Source organism: Pogoniulus pusillus, chromosome 16, assembly GCF_015220805.1.
Source record: "Pogoniulus pusillus isolate bPogPus1 chromosome 16, bPogPus1.pri, whole genome shotgun sequence".
Classification (NCBI taxonomy): Eukaryota; Metazoa; Chordata; class Aves; order Piciformes; family Lybiidae; genus Pogoniulus; species Pogoniulus pusillus.
Genome location: NC_087279.1, coordinates 13,316,591 through 13,337,745, shown reverse-complemented (window position 1 = coordinate 13,337,745; position 21,155 = coordinate 13,316,591). Strand labels below are relative to the sequence as shown.

The 21,155-nt window shown below is 41.0% G+C and overlaps 1 protein-coding gene across 4 annotated transcripts in view; it reads left to right on the top strand.

The window, feature by feature from the left end:
- POC1A (POC1 centriolar protein A) overlaps nucleotides 1-21,155 on the top strand; it is a 78,018-nt gene that overhangs the window by 36,359 nt on the left and 20,504 nt on the right. For all 4 annotated transcript variants that reach the window (XM_064156585.1, XM_064156587.1, XM_064156584.1 and 1 more), the window contains 3 exons: nucleotides 1,734-1,867; nucleotides 10,853-10,921; nucleotides 13,679-13,768. In XM_064156585.1, the coding sequence (XP_064012655.1) occupies nucleotides 1,734-1,867; nucleotides 10,853-10,921; nucleotides 13,679-13,768 (293 nt within the window). The remainder of the gene's footprint in view (nucleotides 1-1,733; nucleotides 1,868-10,852; nucleotides 10,922-13,678; nucleotides 13,769-21,155) is intronic.

The window sequence follows — 21,155 nt, the reverse complement described above, 5'->3', positions numbered from 1 at the left end:
AAGAGGAATGAAGTTCTCTGAGCTTACGACAGCCAAGAGCTCCTTGGGCACAGAAGCTGTGACTGCTTTACATGGGCACAGTCTGTTTTCTTTCCGTTATGAAAAGACTTTGGTGAGGCTGGAAATATTTTATTCAGTGTCTAGAACTTGGAGGATATATCATTAACCTCATCTGTTTCTGGTGAGATTCCTTTCAGGACTTACCTTAGTTGACAAAATACCTTTGCCTTTACTCCATTACTGTCTATATTCAGATAAGGAATGTTACAAATCACTTGGAATAACACTTTCAAAGGAGAAATGTCTTTAGCACTTTTCTGAGAGGAAAAACTTATACACACTTTCTCCTTCAGTATGTATAATACAGGGCTAGAGTGGGTAGAGGAAGATCTGGCTAAGTGATAGAGGCAAGGTTCAGCAATAAGAACTGATTGGAAGATACCCATGTTGAGTTGTAGTTTTACTCTGTGTTTTTCAGTAGTCCAGGTCAAAAGGACTTCTGTTCTCAGAACTTAAGTTGAGGTAACTAGTGTTCCTGACAGTATCCAAATCAGATGTATTCTGATTTGCAACTGTGAGAAGTTATTTCAGATTTCTGCTTCAGATCCACATCTGCAAAGAGTATTTGGTTCTACTGTCTTTAAAGTTGTAGTTTGAGATTTTCTAGCGCGCAGTTTGGATTTGCAATGCAGAGTAGACTCTCAAGGGGAATATAAACTTGGTTGGGGTGGAGTGGGGGAATGTATTGTTAGTAGGTTTGAGATAACAGAACTTTTGGAGGGCACATAGTATGAGAAGGACTAATTGCAGAGTTAAAACACTCTTTGAGCATAGTCTTAATGTTCTGTGATATCAGGTAGTCTGTGCGTATGTGAAGTACTGTGTGTTCTCATTGAACATACTCAGAAGAGTGGTGAAAGTCTGTTCAGAAGTGTTCAGATGTACTCAAAGAGAGCTTTGTAAAAGTTAGGAGGGGGAAAAAAAATCCCTACATTGTATGTTTAATATTACAGTGAACTTGAGTGTAGTTTGACTTTTTTCCTAAATCATTTTCTTTTCAAAATAACTCCTAGACTTCATGCAGGAAGGCTTAGTTTGGGTTTTTTTGGAGTTCACACTCTTCATAGTTCTCTATTCATACTTGTTTTAAAATCTTGGTGGGACAGATTGGCTGTCTGAAGAAGTAATGCTTATTCTGGACAATTTTCAGGCTGTTGGTTTGCTCTCCAACTTTTTCTTCTACTTCAACTAACACTAGGTATAATGGCAAAACAAATGAACCTGTGCAGTGGCAACTTTGAATTTCTCTTTCGTTGTAATTCTTGTCCTCTCCTTAATGTATTACCATACAGATTTTATTCCAGAATGATTTGGGAGCAAGAACAGCAGCTCCATGATATTAAAATGTCCATCTCTCTGACATCTATAGCTCACTTGACCCTCTAGTTATGTTTTGGGCCTGTACTGAAAGGTTTTGTAGCTTTAAATGTCCCAGAATAATTAGTGAAGCTTCATTTTTCCTTCTAATCCAGTGCCTGTCTTTACAGTAGAGTACTACCTTTCTTCAGTGCTTTGAAGGATTTTTTGGTGGATTTTTTTTCCCCTATGATTTCCCCTTTTCCCCCTAATTTTCCTCTTACTATTTATGACAGAAAATTGGCGTGTGCTTGTGCTTTATTCTTATGTAAACTGGTCTTAGTGATTATGATATACTTTTTTTTTTTTGTCCTTAGTGCACAGTGCTGTGGTCAACAGCCTTTCCTTTCACCCCTCTGGAAAGTATCTGGTTACTGCTTCCAGTGATTCAACTCTTAAAATTCTGGACTTGCTAGAAGGAAGACTTGTGTATACTCTTCACGGTCACCAGGTGAGGCAAAGTCTGTTACACAGTAACATACAAAGCCACGGCAAACTGGGCACATTTGTGCTTAAACCTTTCACCCTTCAGGGCCAAAAACCTTTTGTAAACTTCCTTGCATGAAAGTATGGTGATAGGACTGCTAATGGCCTTGGAGATCATTGCTGTTTCAAAAGGAAGGCCTATAGAGGTGCAAGGCAGGAATGGAGAAGGTGAAAAAGCAAGACGAAGGGAGCTTCTGTATTGAAGATGCAAGTCTAAGACCCGAAGGCACAGAGCTGTGCCGTGAGTTTATTCTGAGTCTGTTGTGCACTCTGTACCACGATTAGCACTGTCTCCTAGTGGTGCAAATAGCACATGGCTCCTGACAGTGAAGATAAATGCTGTTCACCTCACAGGAATCTTAAGGACGGTAGTGGTAGAATGGAGGACACACGTTCTGGGACATGATTTGGGAAGATGTTTCCATTCTGTTGACAGGCTGAATTAAATAACTGAAGGTGATAGATGCTGCTGATTGGTTACATTTAACTGATTGGCCTCTTAGTATTTTGCTGCTGTGTTTGTTGCTTGTAAGTTTAATTACATGAATGCTTGCAGCCTTCATTTTTAAATGTTACATGAAAATAAACAGACTAATGTCATTGTCTGTGCTGAGTGGGATTCAAAAGCTTAAAAAAGCAAACCTGCTTTGAAGGTTTCCTTTCCAAAGGGACAAAAAGAGGAAAAATCGTTAACCTGCTTGTCCCTGTTAAAGTGGAGGCTAAGTCTTTAAAGGGTGAAAAATAACTGGGGAAAATCACCACCTGAAGCTGTTAGGGGTGGTGGGAATGATCTGGGTAAAAATTGTAAGACACAAACCTAATAGTTCTGGCTTCTTGTGCTTGGTTCAGTGACTGCCCTGCCTCAATAAAAAGGTCAGGTTTGTTCTGTAACTTCTGCTGTGCATTAATAAACTCTCCTTTTTCATAATAATTTTGGAAAAATGGGACAGCTTCATGCTTAACCAGATCTTTTCATGAAAGATAGCTTTAAAACTGACCAAATGGTTCAAATACTGAAAACACTAGGACAAAGATAACAAATGCTGGTTATCCTGTCATGTAAATCTTGACTGTAGAAAACATTTTAACTTTGAAAATTGGGCCAAGAGGCTACTCCTGTTAGGAGCCACAAAAGGTTTAACTGTTGTCTTAATCTTGTTTTTATATTTGTTTCTTTGTGTTCTTTTGCCAAGTGAGTTCTTGGGAAGTAGCTTTCTGGAAAAAGGGAGGTATGGAGAGACACTGAGTCTTCACCTCTTTCATCCTTCCCTCAGGAAGGCATGTGCCTGGTGGTTGTTCATCAGGAGGCTGAACCTGCTTTCCTTTTTCTTCCACTCTGAGCTGTAGGCTGCACATCACTGAGTGGAGTGGCACAAAAAAAAGGTTTAGCTTTGAATGAGCTTCCAAAGCTGATTATGCTGATTTTTTCAGAATTGAACAGTATAAAGTTCCTTTAGTCTGATGCTGGACTCATTCAGGTCTTCCACAGAACCTTGGCTTGGGAATCACCTGTTCAGAAATTGTCAATATTGGTCAGTCCAGCTGTTTCAGTTGGACAACACCTGCCACTCTCTCACAGGTACTTAACAAAGCATTGGAAGTGCTTTGACATTGGCACAGATGAAGGGTAGCTACCATTATGAGATTACAACTCCATTTGGGGAAAAAAAATAGAAGTGTAAAAGTTGCTGGTAGTGCTTTCTGGTTGTCACTGAAGGTGCTGCACTGAGTTGGCTATAGAACCAGTCCTAGCACAGCCCTGGCTGCTGTTCCCTATGTTGACATGTGCTGGAGTGTTGTGGGTTGGTTCCTTTTAATGCCTGATGTCACAGATGCCTCACTTCTCCACTAAAAGTGTATAACAACCTGTCCATCATTTGTGGTAAGCAACCAGCAGGCCCTGCTTTCATCAGAAGCTGCTGGAATGGAGTCCTGCACCAGCTGTTTCTCTCTGTCCTGCTTTGCTCATTGCTAAACCCAGGCTGCTTAATACTGAGGGCTGCTTTTCCCCTCCATTCTCATCGTTGTTTCTGCCAGTATCTCCAAGTGGCTAAAAACGAAGCGGGTGTGGATTATTTTTGGTCATTAAGTGGATTTGCCTTTTTAGATGGGTACTATAGGTTAGCCACCAAATGAACAGCCTGTTCTGAAGACATTCCTGAGTTGACACTGTCTGGGTGAACGTGCTGGTTGACGCTTTGTTCCTCTTTTGATGGCTGACTGCTGTTACGTTGTTCTGGGTAGGCTGCATGCGAGTGGACACTTGAAGCGGGGGGAAAAATTCCCTTAAGGTCCTTTAGGCATACTTTGACGCAACTGCTGCAGTGCCAGGAATTTGTTAGCAGCTGATTAACTGTAGTTTACACAGGGAAGATTGCCAAGTTTACATAGCTGTCTTTAATTGTAATGTAGCTGGCCCCCTTGTAGCAGAAGGGTTGTTAGAGACAGGAGTACAGCTTGGAGCTGACATCTTGCAGCTGCAAAATATCATTCTGTATTGTGCTGCATATTTTAGTTCTGTAGTGCATCAAGCTGCGAGGTACTCTTGCCTAATTCCATACAGATGAGACACTGAGTTGGTATGTAGGTCCATCTCTGGCACTGAATCATTGTTGAGGATCAGAATGTTTTGGGGCCCATAAGCCACCTCCGGAGAGCTGCTGGAGGAGAGCAGGTATGTATACAGAGCTTGTCTGCCCTTTGGAGCTGTTTGATTAGAGCATTTCCAGACTGACTTCCTTTGTGGAATGGAAGCTCTCAGTAAATATTTATAAAACATCTGCATGGTTATGTTTATAAATAGGAAGATAGAAAATGCAAAGTTATGATTCTCCAGGCAGCCTTGACTTCAGCCGTGAAGTACCTGCATTCTACCTACCTGGGTGGCGTAAGTGCTCTTTGCTTTGCTGGCTGGCCAAGCAGCAAGATGATCTGAGCAGGTGCACAGCAAACAAGCAGGCTCTTCTTACCGTAAGTCTGCTGCTAGCTGTACCTAGATGCAGACCACTTTGAAGGATGCGAGAGCATTTCAGAACTGAACCAGCAAAGGGAGAAAATTGCTAACAAGCAATTGACTTTAGGTTAGCATTCCTAAGTATTAAAAGATGCTCTGTTCTTCCCTTCTATCTTCCTTTAAACTGGAACTTTCAGGAGTTAAAGCTACTGAGACTTCAGTTATAACATGCCAGATTATGTTTTCTGTAGGTTAGTTGCAGCTCTTTCTCCCTGGTCAAGGAAAACGTGGATAGGACAGTCCTACTCTGTGCAGTAACACAGGATTTTTTTTTTTTCCAAAGCTCAGGAGCCTGAGAACCTTTGACTTCTTGTCAGAGGTATTCTGCATGAAAACATCCCTTGTTGCCATTGCCATCCATCCCCTGTGCCATTCTCTTGGATTCCCACTTCCTTTCCCTTTCTCTTCTGTAAGTTATCACCCACATTGTGAAGCTTCTATGAATCTGCTCTTTTCACCCAAATACTCTTTCAAGAGTCCAGTGCAGAGCCACAAAGATGATTAAAGGTGTGGAACATCCCCCTTATGAGGAAAGGGTGAGAGCACCTTGTTCCAGCTTGTGGCACCTCCCTTACTGTCCTACCTGGCTTTTCTCTGCAATGCATTTCAGGATCTGAAAAGTAAAAAAATGTACTGGTATCCAGTTGACCTCACTTATCTCTCCAGCTACCTCCTTCTATGCTGCCCCTTTCATTGTGCAGAGTGTGCATCATTAAACTGTTCTCCTCTGGTTTATGGTTTATACCTGGATCCTCTCCAGCCTGGCTCTTGGTCTTTCTGTTACGCTGAAGTCAAAATGTTGGTCTGTAGCTGAAGCTTGCAAGTCTGGCCTCTCTTGACTTAAATTGACTGTTCGTGTTGGTTCTGCTGCTGTTGAAATTGTCTTCTGTCCTCCAGCTGTTCTATGGGAAGGAAATGGTGCTTGAGAGGGCTTTACTGATCATTATTTCTAGAACGTGCACATTCATCTGCTGCCTGCATGCAGGTAGGACTGCTCCAGGCTTATTTCCACTTCTGCAAACTAAACTCTTGGCCTTTCTCTCAAGTATTTATTTCAGGGGGCTCTATTTTTAGCTCCACCTTTCAAAGCTTTGTGTTCAGAGATGCTTTTCCTGATGTCTCCTTATCTCTTACTGATGCTGTTGGCATCCTGCCCATCATTCAGTGTGATAATTTGTGTCTTGGCTTTGAATCCGATCTCAGTAGGTGCTGAATGCCAGCAAGCCTTTTGGGGTTGTGCCTTCTGAGGCCACATGTAATGTTCAGCCTGTGAATTGCTAGGGCAATAAAGGCTGAATGATCCCTAGCCTCTCCTGTAGGAGGTGGTAAAACAAGAAGGTGTGATCTCTATCTCTCAGAGTTAGTCTGCACATCAAGTAGTTTGTGTGATGTGCTGTGTCTCTCTTTTTACCTACCAAGGAATGTAGAAATGGGATGTCACCTGGTGTTTCAGCAATCATGGCTTGGATTTTAGACCTTGCCTGAATCTTGTGTCTTGGGAATACTGCTGCAAAGGACTAGATTTGAGTCTCTTATCACTTGCTCTGTTTGTCTTCCTCTTCATTGTTTTCGGTTTCTTTTCCACAGCCAATGTGCTAACATCTGTCCATTGCAAGGGTCCCTGGAGCTTATCTCCACCCCAGTACTCTTTCACTAGAGGAAATGAGTTTAATATTGATTAATGGCAATATTCTTCCCACTCAACATTTCTAGTAGATGACTTCTTGCTCTCTTTTGTGCTTTCCCCTGAAACTTTCTGCAGCTCTATCCCAGTATTGCCAAAATTATAATCATAATTTCAAACTTTATTTGACATGTACAGAAGTTTGGTGGGCCTCACAATGCTGGCTACTGGGGGCTAAATAGAAATGTCCCTTACTATTGATTTAGTGTATCCTATTGTCTGGTCCCTTCTTTCTGTAACTTGCTGCTTAATCCAAGGCAAGAAGCTGCAGGAATTTGGGCACTAGTGCTTATGGGCAGCACCTAGCACAATGAGGATGCAGGACTGAAACTTCTGAATCTCTTGGGGAAATACTAACAGAAGGTCATTTATATCCTTCTACAAGAGGAATAAAATAGCCCTTTAGATGCTTACTTGGTTACTGCATCCTACATATTCTAGTTGCATGGAAAATAAACTTAATTTTTTTCCTTACAACTTGTACAGAAGAATGTGCAACTGCTGCTTTTGGACACATAGTGCAAACAGCTTAAAGGGCAGGGATGAGGGTGGGAGGGTAGGGGATAAATCTGAGGGAAGACCCAGATTCAGCTGTGTTCCTGTTGTGTGGGGCTGCATCAGAAATCTGTTGCATCTCTGCTGTGCTCAATTGGAACAAATGGGAGTTAGACTGCGTCTGGTTGCTGGCAAGTGTAGCTTTTTGGTTTGTGTGTTTATATTAAATTGAGAGAGTATTTGGCAAACTATTGTTTATATGTAGCTGTAGCAAGCCTGTTCTATCTGGGAAGAATGTTCTTAGTGTATGTAACAAAACTGCTTTTCACTTTATGTCCACAGATCTGTGGAGGATGTTGTGTCTGTAGACTTGTTTGTTCCCTTCCTTTAAATTTATAAAGGCACATTCAGTCTTTGATATCATTTTCTATTTTGGGAGGAATATGTTCTGTTGAACTCGTGCTTTTTCCCTTTAGAATGCCATGACTCTGGAGTCAGTTCATTGCCTGTTTTGATGTAAGTTGTGTTGTACTAAATTTTGTCTAAATACACTGAAATATTTAGACTGATAAAAGTAATTCTGTGAAGCATTGCTCTTCTCCAGTATTCCTCATGTGTGCTTGTTCCTGAACATTTTGTCTTAATAGTTTTTTCCACACTCCAAACTATGACTGGCCTCTTCCTAGAGGTAATTAGTGATAGAACAAGGGGGAATGGCCTCAAGCTGTGACTGGGTATGTTTAGAGTGGATATTAGGAAACATTTTTTTCACAGAAAGAGTGGTCAGGCATTGGACTGGGCTGCCCAAGGAAGTGATTGAGTCACCAACCCTGGATGTGCTTGAAGGTCGTTTGGATGTGGTGCTTGGGGATATGGTTTAGAGTGAACCTTGTAGAGTTATCAGCTGGAGTTGGTGATCCTGAGGGTCTTCTTCAGCCTGAATGCTTCTGTGTGTGACTGGTTTATTACTCCAGAGTTCAGGGGTCCTCAGCTGTGTTATCTTTGAGCAGTATTCACCACTGTATGGCATTCTGGCTATGTGCTTATTTCTGTCCTTCCTTACTGCCTAATTGTCTGTTTTTTAAAGAGACTCTCAATTTCTGACTGTTTGGAGAGCTGAACTGCTGGGAAAGGTGGGTGGGAGTAGAAGGCAGAAGCAGGCTTTGTCTCGGCTGATTGATGGCAGAGTCTTTGGTGTGAAATATCTGTACTGCTTACTGCTGTGTGAGTTGAACAAACTTAGGCACACCTGTATCTGTGCATGCATTTTGAAACTGCTGCTACTAGATTATTCCTGGCAAGTTCTCCTGAGTGAGATTTCGTTGTTAGAAGGCCTCAAAACCTTTGGAAATCATGGCAGATGAAACGATAATATGGAAATATCTTCACATGTTTTAGGGAAGGTAAAGCTCTTCCCACTGACAGGGACCAAACCAGGACTCCAGTGTTGCCAGTATAACCTGTGCCAGCGTGTTTCAAAGCACACAGGACTGTCAGACACAAGTTACAGTGAGAGTTGGATACTTATTCCAGTATTTGTGTATTTGTCTGCCTTCAGGATTTATAATGATGAGTTCACTTTCCCAAAGAAGAGAAAGAAGGGAAACCAGAAATAAACTGGTTTGGATGTGATATTTCCATGTGATGACTGTGGGAAGATGTAAAGTCTTAATAGAGTAGTCTAGCCTTCCACCTTGATACAGGGTGAGAAACTTTGTACTTCCTTCTAAGACAGATGATCTTACTTGAAAGAGAGTAACTCCACTTCTGTCAGGAGTTGTATGTGTGTATTGTGGAGTTTTCTGGTTGTGGCTTGGGTGTTTTGTTAGCCTATCAGTAGTTCAACTTGCTTTGCCCAGCAAACCTGGCCATAGGCAGCCTCTGGAAATGTTCATTCTCGCCTCTGCCTATTTCAGATTGGACCAAAAGCTCAGGCTTAGGGCAGTCTGCAAAGGAATGTGTTTAGTAGCTGACATAAAACTTCACCATCTATATTCTCAGCTGTTTATTCTGAGCAGAACAGTTTGTGTGTTGTGCCTGTGCTCAAACATAAGTAGCAATTCCCCAGCTCTGTTTAACTGCATCTCAGTGTGCCTGCCTCATTCTTCCCATGCCTGTCCTTTTGTATATTTTCTGAGAGGCTGGAAACGGTATGAAAAGAGATGCAAGTGGTGGAATACATGTTTTCACTCAAGCACTGCTTTAATAGTTGACACCATTTAAAATGTCTCAAAGCAGAAGCAGTGATTCTGTTTTTGTTTCTGATACTTTTCTGTGTTGTCCCTGTGTTGACCTTGAGTTGGTATTTAAAGAGTATGAGTATGCCTCAGGTAGCCTTGGCTTTTTCTTCTTCCTGTGCTGAAAACTTTGTGGCATTCTTGATTGCCAAGTCTCAGATAAAATGAGTAATTGGATTCAGCTCTGAATACTGAATCTTACGCCTTCAGTTAGTCTGCTTGGACAGATTCCTTGCCTTAAAAATACTTCTCACCTTGGCTAAATTGAGGCAAGTTGAGTGCTGTTGGTTTTTGCTTGATCAAGCACATTTTGAAGTTATGTCCTGGTGAAGTAAGCAAGAGATGTAAGCCTCAGGTCTTCTGCAGACAGAAGTTTGTGTGCAATATCCTAGAAATATACAGGAGAGTATGGGAATGACTGTAGAAAGAAACAAACAGCAACAACAAACAGACCAAAAACCCCTCCAAAGATAACTTGAACGAAAGTAACAAACCCAGAAAACAACCCTCAAAAAAAAACAAAACCAACCCTGACCAACCAAACTTCCTTCCTCCCCTTTTGCTGTGAGATAGAACTGATTGTTTTTTTTATCACTCCCTGCCCATAGCCCTACCTGTTGGTTATTTTTATCATCAGTCCTGTGTTTTGTGCTGTTTCTTAGTGACAGCTACATGTTTTCAAAGAAATGCTATCAGGAAGCATGTGCAGAGAAGATCCTATTTTCTGTGGTGACTCTGATGTGTGCAGTGCTCCATGAAATTTGCTGCCTTTTGGTGTCAGTGTCTTCAAGATTCTTGGTAATATTTGAAGTTCTAGCCCCTGGAGTTCTATGATTATATGAAAATATTAGCTTAGTGCAGTCTCCTTGTCATAGTTCTAGTATTCATAGTGTGAGGAGGACCTTAGAAAATGTGGGTCCTGAGGGCTTGGCAATTGAAACCTGAAAGCTGGATCCATCACTCATTAATTTTGCTTTTAATAAAAACTTATTTTTTTTAATGAGCCATGGTTTATGATTCCTGAATCCTTAGAATTGTCAATATCGGGGACATTTTAAACCTAACGGTCTTTCTCAACATGCCTTTTGCTGCTACTGCTTGCATCTGTGTGTTTAAAACTCCTTTGCATCAGGTGGCTCATGGAGGGCTGCACTTCGCTGCTTTTAGTAAATAAACAGGAGGTTTAGAAATGTCTAATTCTAAATGGAAGAGAGAACGAGAGGGAACAAGGCAAAACCTGAAGCTGTAAACCTTGGTTTGCTCTGCTCTCTTAATGTCACAGATATTGAAAAGAGGGTGCCTTAATCTGGGGGCAGAAATGTAGGAAATGTGCAGTTTACTGACATTTACTGTGTTAATTGTGACCTGCTTACCTGGCAGAGAAGAGCTTTTTGAATTTTGCCTTTAGATTGCTGATATCAAATGAGAAATGCCTTGTAAAGCTGTAATGAATGGAGGTTTAGGATGCTTTGATGCCTTTTGCTTTTATTTTGTTAACCCAACTCCTCAATCTCTTTGCAGGGGCCAGCTACCTGTGTAGCATTTTCGAGAGCTGGAGACTTATTTGCCTCTGGAAGTTCTGATGAGCAGGTATCTGACTAATTTGATAGGTTTGTGTCTTGTTACTGTTTTCTTGACATCTTACTGCTTTCAAAGAAGGAACAAACATGAAAAATAGTGAGAGATACTAAACATAGACTTTTCTTGCTGAGGAAGTACTTGAGATGGATTATATGGGAATGGGTATGTACAACAGAGAAACGTTACCCTGAGTATGGCCCTTGTATTCTTTTCTGAGGCATCTGCTGCTGGGGAGTTTAAAAGTGTGTGAATGGCAGCATTGAGATACCTTGAATGTCACAGGCTGTGCTGATGAATTATCCCCTTGTTCTGGCACTGGCTATTTCTGAGACAAGCATTAAGATAAGGGAAGCAGGCAGGTATGCTTCCCCTAAATACTCTTCCAAGCTCCACTAGTCTTCAGGGCTCTGTATTTTGTATTCTTTGGTGCTCTCCTCCTCCTGCAGGTCTTTCCTGTATCTCATCTAAGATGCTATTAGTTAAGCTATAGCCAGTAACTGACAACAGGTGGTTTCAGTGTGATTGGAGCTGAGTATAGTCAGCAAGTGTGTTTAGTGATAGGAGCCTGGTGCAAAGCAGTGCTACTGCTGCAATTGCACAGGTTTTTTGGTCAAAATTGGACTTTTCTCTGCTGACCTTTATCTACATTGGGATTGAGAGCCTGGATGTCTTCTGGTAAAGGAGTCTTGTGGGTGAAGCAGTTGGGGTGAGAGGGAAGATCTCTTCCCTTTACTTCTAATTCTGTGCTATAATTCAGATTATTGTTTCTTTAAAAGCTGTTGGGTTTTGCTTTCTACCATCAGTGGACCGAAGCAAAAATGTCCTCAGTATGCGGAGACTATGCTGAAGTCACTTGCTGGGTTCTCTGCATAATGTATGTTTTTCAGTTCAATACTGTCAAGGAGGAAACCATTCCTATAGCTGTAGCTTCTGACTACTTTCATGAGCTGCTGTGCTTTACGTCTGTTTTGTACATTTGCCAAGGTAGCTGCTGTAGCTTCTTAATTTCCCTCGAGACCGCTTTTTGCTTAGGACTTCAAGCAGACTGATTTGAAGAGGTGCATCCAATTTTTTTTTGTGTTATAAAATTAGTCTCTAAGGTTTGCTCTGAATGCTTATCTAAAATGAGTAATAAATAAACCTTTTAGCTGATACTTCTCTTAAAAAGCCTTGATGTAGCTGAAAGTTGCAGTTGTATCACGATTCATTGCTACTTATTTCAATAGAAAACATCAGTAGTTTTATTTTTGCATTTCTAGGCATAGCCTAGAAAGGTGTTTTGTAAAGGTACATTCATGGCACGGGCTGTTAAATGACTTTGTAGCTTGAGATTGTGTTTCTGTGCAGGTGTGCTGAGAAGGGTTACTGTTGGCTTTCCTGTGCCTAGCTCCCGTGAAGACACTACCTCTCTCCTCTCACATCTGTGTATGACAATGTAGGCAGTGCTTCCTTTTGTGTTTGGAAACTTGGAGCATAAAATGCATGTATGCATGATAAAGAGCATTAGTCTTACTTTGCCAGTTGTGTATGTACGAGAAGCTGTTTCAGTGGAATAGATCTTGCTGAATACTAGCTTTTGAATCCAAGAGAATGATGAGAAGTAATAATCAAGAGCATCTCTACAAGTCAAAAAATATTCTTCTGTGTGGTAATTTAGACATGTAGCTTGTTTAAGGAAACATTTCTTAATTACTGAACTGCAAACAGGCTTCTTGGGTGACCCTGCTTGGAAGTAGGAGGTGCCATTTGCACCCTGTGCTGCAAATATGCTTGTTTTAGCTTAGCGTGAGTCGCCCTGCTGATGATATGAACAGACTTCAGCTCAAAGTGGTAATCTGACTAAGTGTCCCTCTTTCTGTCATCAGTCTTCATGGAGCTGTTTTGCATACCTCTTAATTCCCAGACTAGACTAGATGTCAGTGCCCATCTTTGTTGCAGTAGCACCTTTGTAGCTGTGAAGAGACAATCTATGCAACAGAAGAGCGTCACTTTCTTTCTCTGACACAGTACAATGACCTCATTGGTTAACTATGCAACTATAAAAGCAAAATGTTTCAATTTCGTGCAAAGCAGGGATGAAGATGCATATGCAACGAATAAGCACTAATATTTCTGATACCCAAGATGAATTCTCTGGACACTTGAAAGACTTTCAAACTTCTGAAGTAATTGCTAAACCTTTTTAGACTTTCAGAGTCACTGCTGAGGACTTTAGTTCATGCTCTTGATATGTTGAAGTGGTTTATATGTTAGAGGCCTCTCTTCTGAAATAAATACTGCATTGCAGAGAGAAGATACCTGTAAGTGGGATTTAAATTTGATATTCAACTAAAAAACTAGCTCAAGATCTCTAATAGTAGTCTGAAAATGCTAGCTCTTTTTCCTGTGAACAAATCTCATGATAAACCAGTGACTAGTTGTTTAGGATGTGACTGATAAGTACTGTAATGCTAAGCATGGTATTTTAAAATACATGTGGTTTTAATGGTGTTTTCTGCATGTTACTTTGAAGTTCTCTAGGTTGCTCTAGTTTCATAATGTTCCTGACACAAAGGATGTGGGAAGAGGTCCTTTTACTCCTTGAGAACTGTTATGCTATGTCTATTCAGTCACATCTTTACAAATAACATCCTTAATTTAATCAATGGCACAGCTGTCTTAGGTAAACTTGGTGTGCATCTGCTGACTTCTCTGATGTGCTGACAAAATTGACCTTTAAGCAAACAGAGATGGAAAATGTTTACTAAAGATAACTTTATTCTGCAGGTGATGGTGTGGAAGACTAACTTTGATGCAGTAGATGTGCTGAAAACACAGAAGATTGGTGATAGTGTGGATGAGGCCTGTCACACTCTGGTAGGTCAGCCTTCAGAAATCATGGAGAGTTCTTATTCAGTACTTTCTGCAACTTGAAAGCATGTGACTTCCTATTTACTCCTTGGGAAATGCAACATTATATTTTGGTCTGAGTAGTACAAATGATGCTTCCACTAGATCTGCCAAATTGGCTCCCAAGCCAGAGATTTGTAGATTAAGCCTTTTCCCTACTAGTAGAGTTATTCATGGCTAAAAAGCAGAGGTGATGGTGGCTTCAGTCAAGATCAGGGGTACTAGCTGGCACAAGTAAAGAAGAGCAATTTGACCAAGTCTGTTGATGCATTTCTCTTTCATGCTGTTAAGAATGTTGTATTACCTTGAAAATATGATGCAGCTCTGTCCTGCTGTGAAGGGGTGGTCTTGCAATTCCTGTTTCATTTCAGACTGACTGGGGTTGCCAAAACCAATATAGTCTAAATATTTTGAGTGCTATCAGCTGTATCAAGGCTGCCTGTTACAAGAGCAATCATGTTATGTGCCAGAGTCTAAATCTGGTCTCTACTTAAGAGCTCACTATGCTTAAGGAGAACGGAAATGCAAAATATGATTAGTGTATGTTAGCTTGGTAGGAATACAGCACTTTAGTATTAAAGCAGTTCCCTTTCTAACTTCAGCAACTGTAAGAATAAACAATGTAGTCTGAGAGCTTGTTTAAATTACTACAGGTTAAGTTTAAATTTAGAATTGGTATGAAATTGGTCTTTGCTGTTAAACAGAAACAGTTATCTCTGACAAAAGCTTGGTTTGTTATTTTAAGTAGACCTGAGCATGGAAATCCTGGCTCTGTGCTAACTTGCCCATTCATTGCAGTTTACTCTTTTCTTTCAAGTGAATTTCATGATTTTTCTCTTTTAGAAATGTATTATGCCAGGCTCTTGAAGAGTACTATCACTGCTACAACTTACTGCAAGAGCTAAGTTTTGCTGTATATTCAATTCCTTCTTGTTTTGCCTTTTCATTATGAAGTGTAGTTGATCAGCTACTTTTCCCCACCAAAATCAAACTTGAAACTGCCTCCTGTGGCTCTTGATTTCATGTCAGTGTCACTTTTTTCCTTGAACAAAAGGCAAAGCTACTTCATCTTTCTCCAGTGCTGTTAGTGTGCCAGAGAGATGCTTCTAGCAGATTTTGCAGATGTTTTGGGGGGTGTAACTACATTTAAAACAGTTATGTAGGTTATAATGTGGATTTGCTACCCCTAAAACACATGAACACTATTCTTGATGCATCATATATCTGTTTGCACTCTATACTAAAGTTGGATAGAATATTTTTGCCATGAGAGCTTGTGCTCCCCTGTGTGGTGTATAATTGTCTCTTAAATATTGTGGGAACACAAATACTAATCAAAACAGTGTCTGTATAAAACCACTCTGTTCAGTATCTGGTTCTCATGGGGAGATTAAGACTAACATTAAAGTACTATGAAAGAATAACTGCACACAGACATCAAAACTAGCTTGTCATCAAAATGAATAGAAGGAAAAAATAATCCTAAATCACCTATGGGATAAAAGAGGCATGAAATATTGTCAAGGTGAGCTTGAAAACAAACTTACTCTAAAAGAATGTTCAGTTTCCTGGGTAGTGGGAGACTAGAGCCTGTAGAAGATGCTATTTTCTCAGGTAGTTGGTTAAAGTTCATTATGAGTCAGAGTATTGAGGTTGTTTGCAACTACAGGCTTGAACTTCAAAGTTGTTCTGCCCACCTGCTCGTGTTTTCTGTAAATATGTAGGGCCTGGGAAGTGCAGTTTTCTTTTGGAAGTGAAACTGCACTGTGCAAGGACTTAATGCAGATGATAAACTCACAATGAGTGGGAATTGCAATCATGACTATGGTGTAAAAGCATAGAAAGGAAATTGTGATTAAAGCACTAAAACTGTCAGACATATTTCTAAGTATCTGTTGTTGTCAGTGTGAGACTTAGTGTTAAATCACAATTCTAGTAGCTCTGAAATAAATGCTTACTCTTAAACCTAAACTGATGGTTATTGCTCTTAAGTGTTGCCTAATTGCCTTGAAGACTGAAGTTAAGGGCAAGCAAGCCCTTGTATGAAACTGGGAGGAAATGAAGTCTTACAGTTCTGTGTCATGATCTTATAAGGATTTGTGATTACTGTGATCTAAAATCTAAGGGGTGGGAATAAATTTGTGTTTTAATCTGTAATCATTAGTGCTGAGGACCTAAAGGAAATTCAGAAGGAAAATGATTGCTTTTGTGTGTGCTTGCATAAAGAGGAGCTCTTAGGCTTGTCCTGGGGTCGGTAACAAGCTAAAGATCTATCTATATGAAGAGTTGTGTAGGATCAGATCTCGGGCCATGTTCACAGCCCTGGTATGTTAGGAAAACATTCATCATACACTTTGTTCAGAGGGCAGATAGTGTTTTGTTTCTGGGGGTTGGTGGTATGTTTTTTTTTCCCCAAATACAAGGAAAGCTTCGTACATGTGGTTACAGCTGACGTGAGTAGGCAAGAACACTTGTTTCATTATGTGACAGATTTGCTGCTATTGTTGACTAATTCCAAGAAGACTATGTATGGTCAAGTGTTACGAGAAAATGCTGGACAGCTGATGTCACGTGGAGAGTTAGCAAATGCCTGGGTGTTTAGGTAGGCTTGTACACTGAAAATCCTGAATAAAAGCATCACAGGATAAGCTCTGGTGGTAACAGGTTTTTATGCCCTATTGTGGAAACTAGGCAGACAGGCTCCACTCACTTGCTCCCTGAGATAGGACAAGGAGCAAAGGGTGTTAGTTGCAGCAAAAGAGCCTCAACACAAGGGGGAACTTCTTTACTGTAAGGGCCACAGAGCACTGGAACAGGCTCCCCAGAGAGGTCGTGGAGTCTCCTTCTCTGAAGACTTTCAAGGCCTGTCTGGATGTGTTCCTCTGTGATCTGTGTTAGATAGCATTGTCCTGCTCTGGCAGGGGAGTTGGTTTCGATTATCTCCTTGGGTCCCTTCCAACCACTAACATCCTGTGATCCTGTGAAAAATTCCTTACTCAAATAATCCTTCTCTAGGCATGTTGTAATTGTGCAAAACACTACTTTGTGAGGGAGGAGACTGATGAGGAGATTTTAGTCTAAGCCTCTGCGAAGCACCTACTAAAGAAAGATGCTTTAATGCTTGTTTGTGTTGCAGTATGTTGGAAGCAAAGCTGTCTTGATCAAGAGGAGTGGGAGCTTAGCTGCCCAAAAGGCAGTGAAATTGCACAGTTTGAGCACTCAAAGGGTATCCTGGTGAGAGTGGCAGCAGGTACAGCAGAACATAAGCTTGCACGTTGTGGGGAAGGGTTTCTCTTGCTGCTTCAGTAGTGAATTCTGCCATCATGTAACTCAAATATATGCAGCTTAGGTTTTCAGGTCCAGGCAGAACCCTGAGATGTCTGCCCATGTGAGTGGATTTGCAAACAGACTCAGCAGCAGGTAATCCCTTGGTAGAGCAATCTGGGGGACCTGAGTAGAGGTGCAGAGTTGTCCCCTGTCAGTCTCTTGCCGAGAAGTCTTTCTGTTGCTTGGAAATTCAAGTGCACAAATATTTTAACTGTCTTTAGCTCCTTTGAAATTAAATGGTTCTCAACTCTGAAGCTACTGAATTTGAAAGCTGATCTGATAGCAGACTTCACAAAGTGAAGTTTGGGAAGAGCAGGGAAGAGCAGCACTTCAGCAAAATGAGTAGCCTGTGACACTTCAGATGCGTCTTTTGGTTAAGACAGGCACTTTAGGCCTCTTAGGCAAACCTGGGTTTGACATTTTCTCCAGGCATTGGACTATGCTTGTTTTGGAAATACTGCCACTGAAGAAACTGTTCCATTTAATATAATTGGTAACCAATTCAAAAAACCCATGATCTGATGATAAAGCTGACTGAGGCCTGTGACTGAACTTCCAAAGCTGACTCCACTTCCCTCCTTTGCTGGCTCTGTTTTGTTTGGTGACCTTGAGTGCCTCCTGTCTCAGCCATGGTCTCCATGCTGACCACAGCAGTTGATTCTGTCAGCCGCTTGTTCCTTGTGTAAATAAATTCCTTTTGGGTTATGCATATGCCAGATGTGCCTTTTCTCTTTCTGACCTTTTGACTTCCAAATTGGTAACTATCTCCAATTTTGGCATCCATTAATATTTTTGTACAGATTTTCCTTTTTTGTTTTACTTGCTGTGAAATCTTCTCCCAGGAACCAGTTCTGTTCTTCCACAGAGCTGCAACTCTTCACAACTGGATGTGAATATCTGTTGTCATTTGCACCTCCTCCACCCCTCTCTATTTATTTATTTTGAAGTGTTGTGAGGGAAGAGTGGAAGAGTCCTGTATTCAGTGGCAGGGGGTTCAGCCTTCAGCCTCCAGGAAAAATGTGGTCTGCAAAATGATTCTCTTTCCTGATCTACCTGTCACCTTGTTCTTCTGAGAATGCATTCCCATCCCAGGAAGGTTTTGCCTGGTACATGATTTGTCTTCCTCTTGGACTAGGTAGGTGGATTATTTATTTAAAAGAACAATGGGGTGATGTTTCCATTGCTCTCCTCCCTGCTTGATGGGGTGGGAAGGAGTCTTGCTGTGACTGATCACAAGATGCTCAGGAGCTCCTAACTGACATCCTTCATAAGCAGTGCAGTTGCAGGTGGTTACCCATAGCTACCCAACTTTCACTGTCCTTTCTTTGAAGGAAGCTTTCTCATGTGTTGTATTGTAACCTTGGAATACTTTCCAGAGAGACTGTGGCTCAACAAGAACAGAGTAAAAGCTTTCTTTCACTTCTGGCCTTTGACTCATGTGGACAAAGCTGGATATATGCTTTGGCTTCTGCCTGAAAAGGCTGTGCTTGTAAACTTATGACATTTTATTTCATCATTCATATCCTGCTTTTTACAAGAGCAGCTGGAAGCTCTTTCTGTGTAAGAAGCTCTCCCTTGGTGTCTTCACTTATCTTGCTGAATACCAGAGGTTTAGAGTGGGATTAACTCTGACCTCCAGAGGTGGCAGATACTTAGTTGACTAAGGGGTCTATTGTGGTAAGCAAGCCTGGCTAGTCGAGAATGCTTCTATGATCTTGTATGGTTCAGCATCTTCAGACTCTCAGAAAATAGTTCTCATTGTGATAGGATGGTCAGTAGGAACTCTGGCTAACGTGGGCTGGGAAGAGCACACTGCCCATTCATTAATAAACACATCTTTTGTGTGAGAGACAAAAACTTGGACTTGCATTGTGCGTTCACAGGCCCATCTGAACTTCACCCTGATACAAATAGCTTGGTTCCAGCCTAGAAGATCAGGCAGAAAAGGATCAGTGTTGCATCATCTGTTTTGTGGGTAGCTTCCAAAGGGGTAACCTCATGGTTTTAAGTTACTGAAAAGGCTGAGTGAACTCTAGAGTCTGGCTTTAATTCACTGGAGAGTGAGGTCTAGTGGCAATACCAGATTTCTTCATCTTGGGATCTTCTGCATCTTAATTTCACTGTGAAGCTGCATCAGAGTGAAATAAATGATTTTCTGTCACTTTATAGTGTCTATCTCACAAGCAACCAGTAGTAGAGCTCCTTTTTGGAATACATGCTAGGAAGCCTCTGTTAATGGCCAACCCTCTAATACTCCTTCAGGGTTTTTGTTTGGTTGTTTCACTTGTTTTTTGTTGCTGTGTGAAGCTGAATTTTTCACAAGCTAATGTGCTTTGTCCCTGCCTTGTTGCTCTTTTCTTGGATCTCTTTGCTTTGTTTTTCTCTTGATGTGGTCAATGTAAGGAAAGAAGGGTGCGTATGATAAATGAAAACTTGTACTATCTGGTTTTGTGCCTTAACATTTTGTGTGCATTGTTTCTGATCTTGATGGAGGACCTAAGAGAGAGGAAGAGGCTGCCCTCAGCTTGGCTTTCCAAGAAGCTCTGAATTACCGCAACAGCTTTGCCTGTTAGTGGATGGGAGTAGCTGTGTTGCTACAACTGTTTTTCCTTGTGTTCTGGTTTGACAAGACTTTTTAGCAGAAATAAGAGGATCAGCTTTTCATTTCTGTCATTTTACAGTGAATAGATTTGTTCTTTATGGCACTGGAACAATAAGGCAAGTCCTGACAAGTCATTATTGGTCAGAATAAAAATTACCTTTTAAGTTCAGCATCTGAAGCTAATTAATGTAAATTCACCCACTTAGATTGCTGCTGTATGTGGCTTGGTTTAATGCTTGAGTCATAATTCAAAGAGAAGAAAGGGAGGCAAGATTTATATTTTTTTTCCAAGCTGCTATTCTGTGTCAGCTTTGAGACAAAGATAATAAAAAAGTTTAAAAGCTTCAGCTAAGATGTCAGCCTTTTCTGCTACAGTTCAAACTTTAAGCAAGAGTAATGACAAATGGGGATGTTATGAGGTGTGTGGCTGCATGTGCTTACATACCTATATATAATAAGCATTATGTATCATGTGCCTGCCTAGGTCTGTTACTGTGTCTGTGTTACACAGCATCTATATACCTGTCTCACTAGGGGCAAATGATTCTGGTGAAGAAAACAAGCTGGAGCTGGTTTTCACACTTCAGGATGTCAGTGTGCAGTGTCTTATCTTGGAGACTGTCCATTTTGGTGTAAAGAACAAAACAAAATCCAAAAACCCAACCAGTAGCTGGATAACCCAAAGTTGAGGATAAACACTTTGTTTCACTGTTTAGCTACTTTTTTTTCTTGGGAGTTTTTCCCAAGAGCAACCTTACATGGGGCCAGGGAAGAGTTGCTTCAATTCTTGAGGAATTTTCTTACCAGTGGTTCTTGTATTTAGTGTTTTGTTCCTCTAATGGCTCATTTCCACACACCTTTCCTTAGACTTCTGCTGTTGTTACTCTCTAGTAGCAGTGTTAGGATAGCAAATTGAGCATCACCTGTATGACAGAGCTTAATTTCACAGAATCACAGAACTTTAGAGGTTGGAGATTGAGTCCAACCTCCCTGCCAAGACAGCATCACCTAGGGTAGTTTGCACAGGAATGCATCCAAGCTGGTTTTGGAATGAGACTCCAGCCTCTCTGGGTAGACTGTTCCAGTGCTCCATCAGCCTTGCTGTAAAGAAGTTTCTCCTCATGTTGAGGTGAAACCTTCTATGGTCCAGTTGGTCTCTGCTGCTCCTTGTCTCATTGCTGTTGACCACTGAAAAAAGATTGGCTCCATCCACTTGACACCCACTCCTTAGATATTTGTATACATTGATAAGATCTCCTAGTCTTCTCTTCTCCAGAAGACTTTGTCTCTTACTAAATTCTGGAAGATCTCTTCACGCCTCTCAAAAAAACACCAGCACTGATGTGAAGAGAAAATTGGTTAAGGGAGATAAAATGCATAAGCAAATAAGGAAAAGAGAAAACTGAAGTGTCAAAGGCTACCATT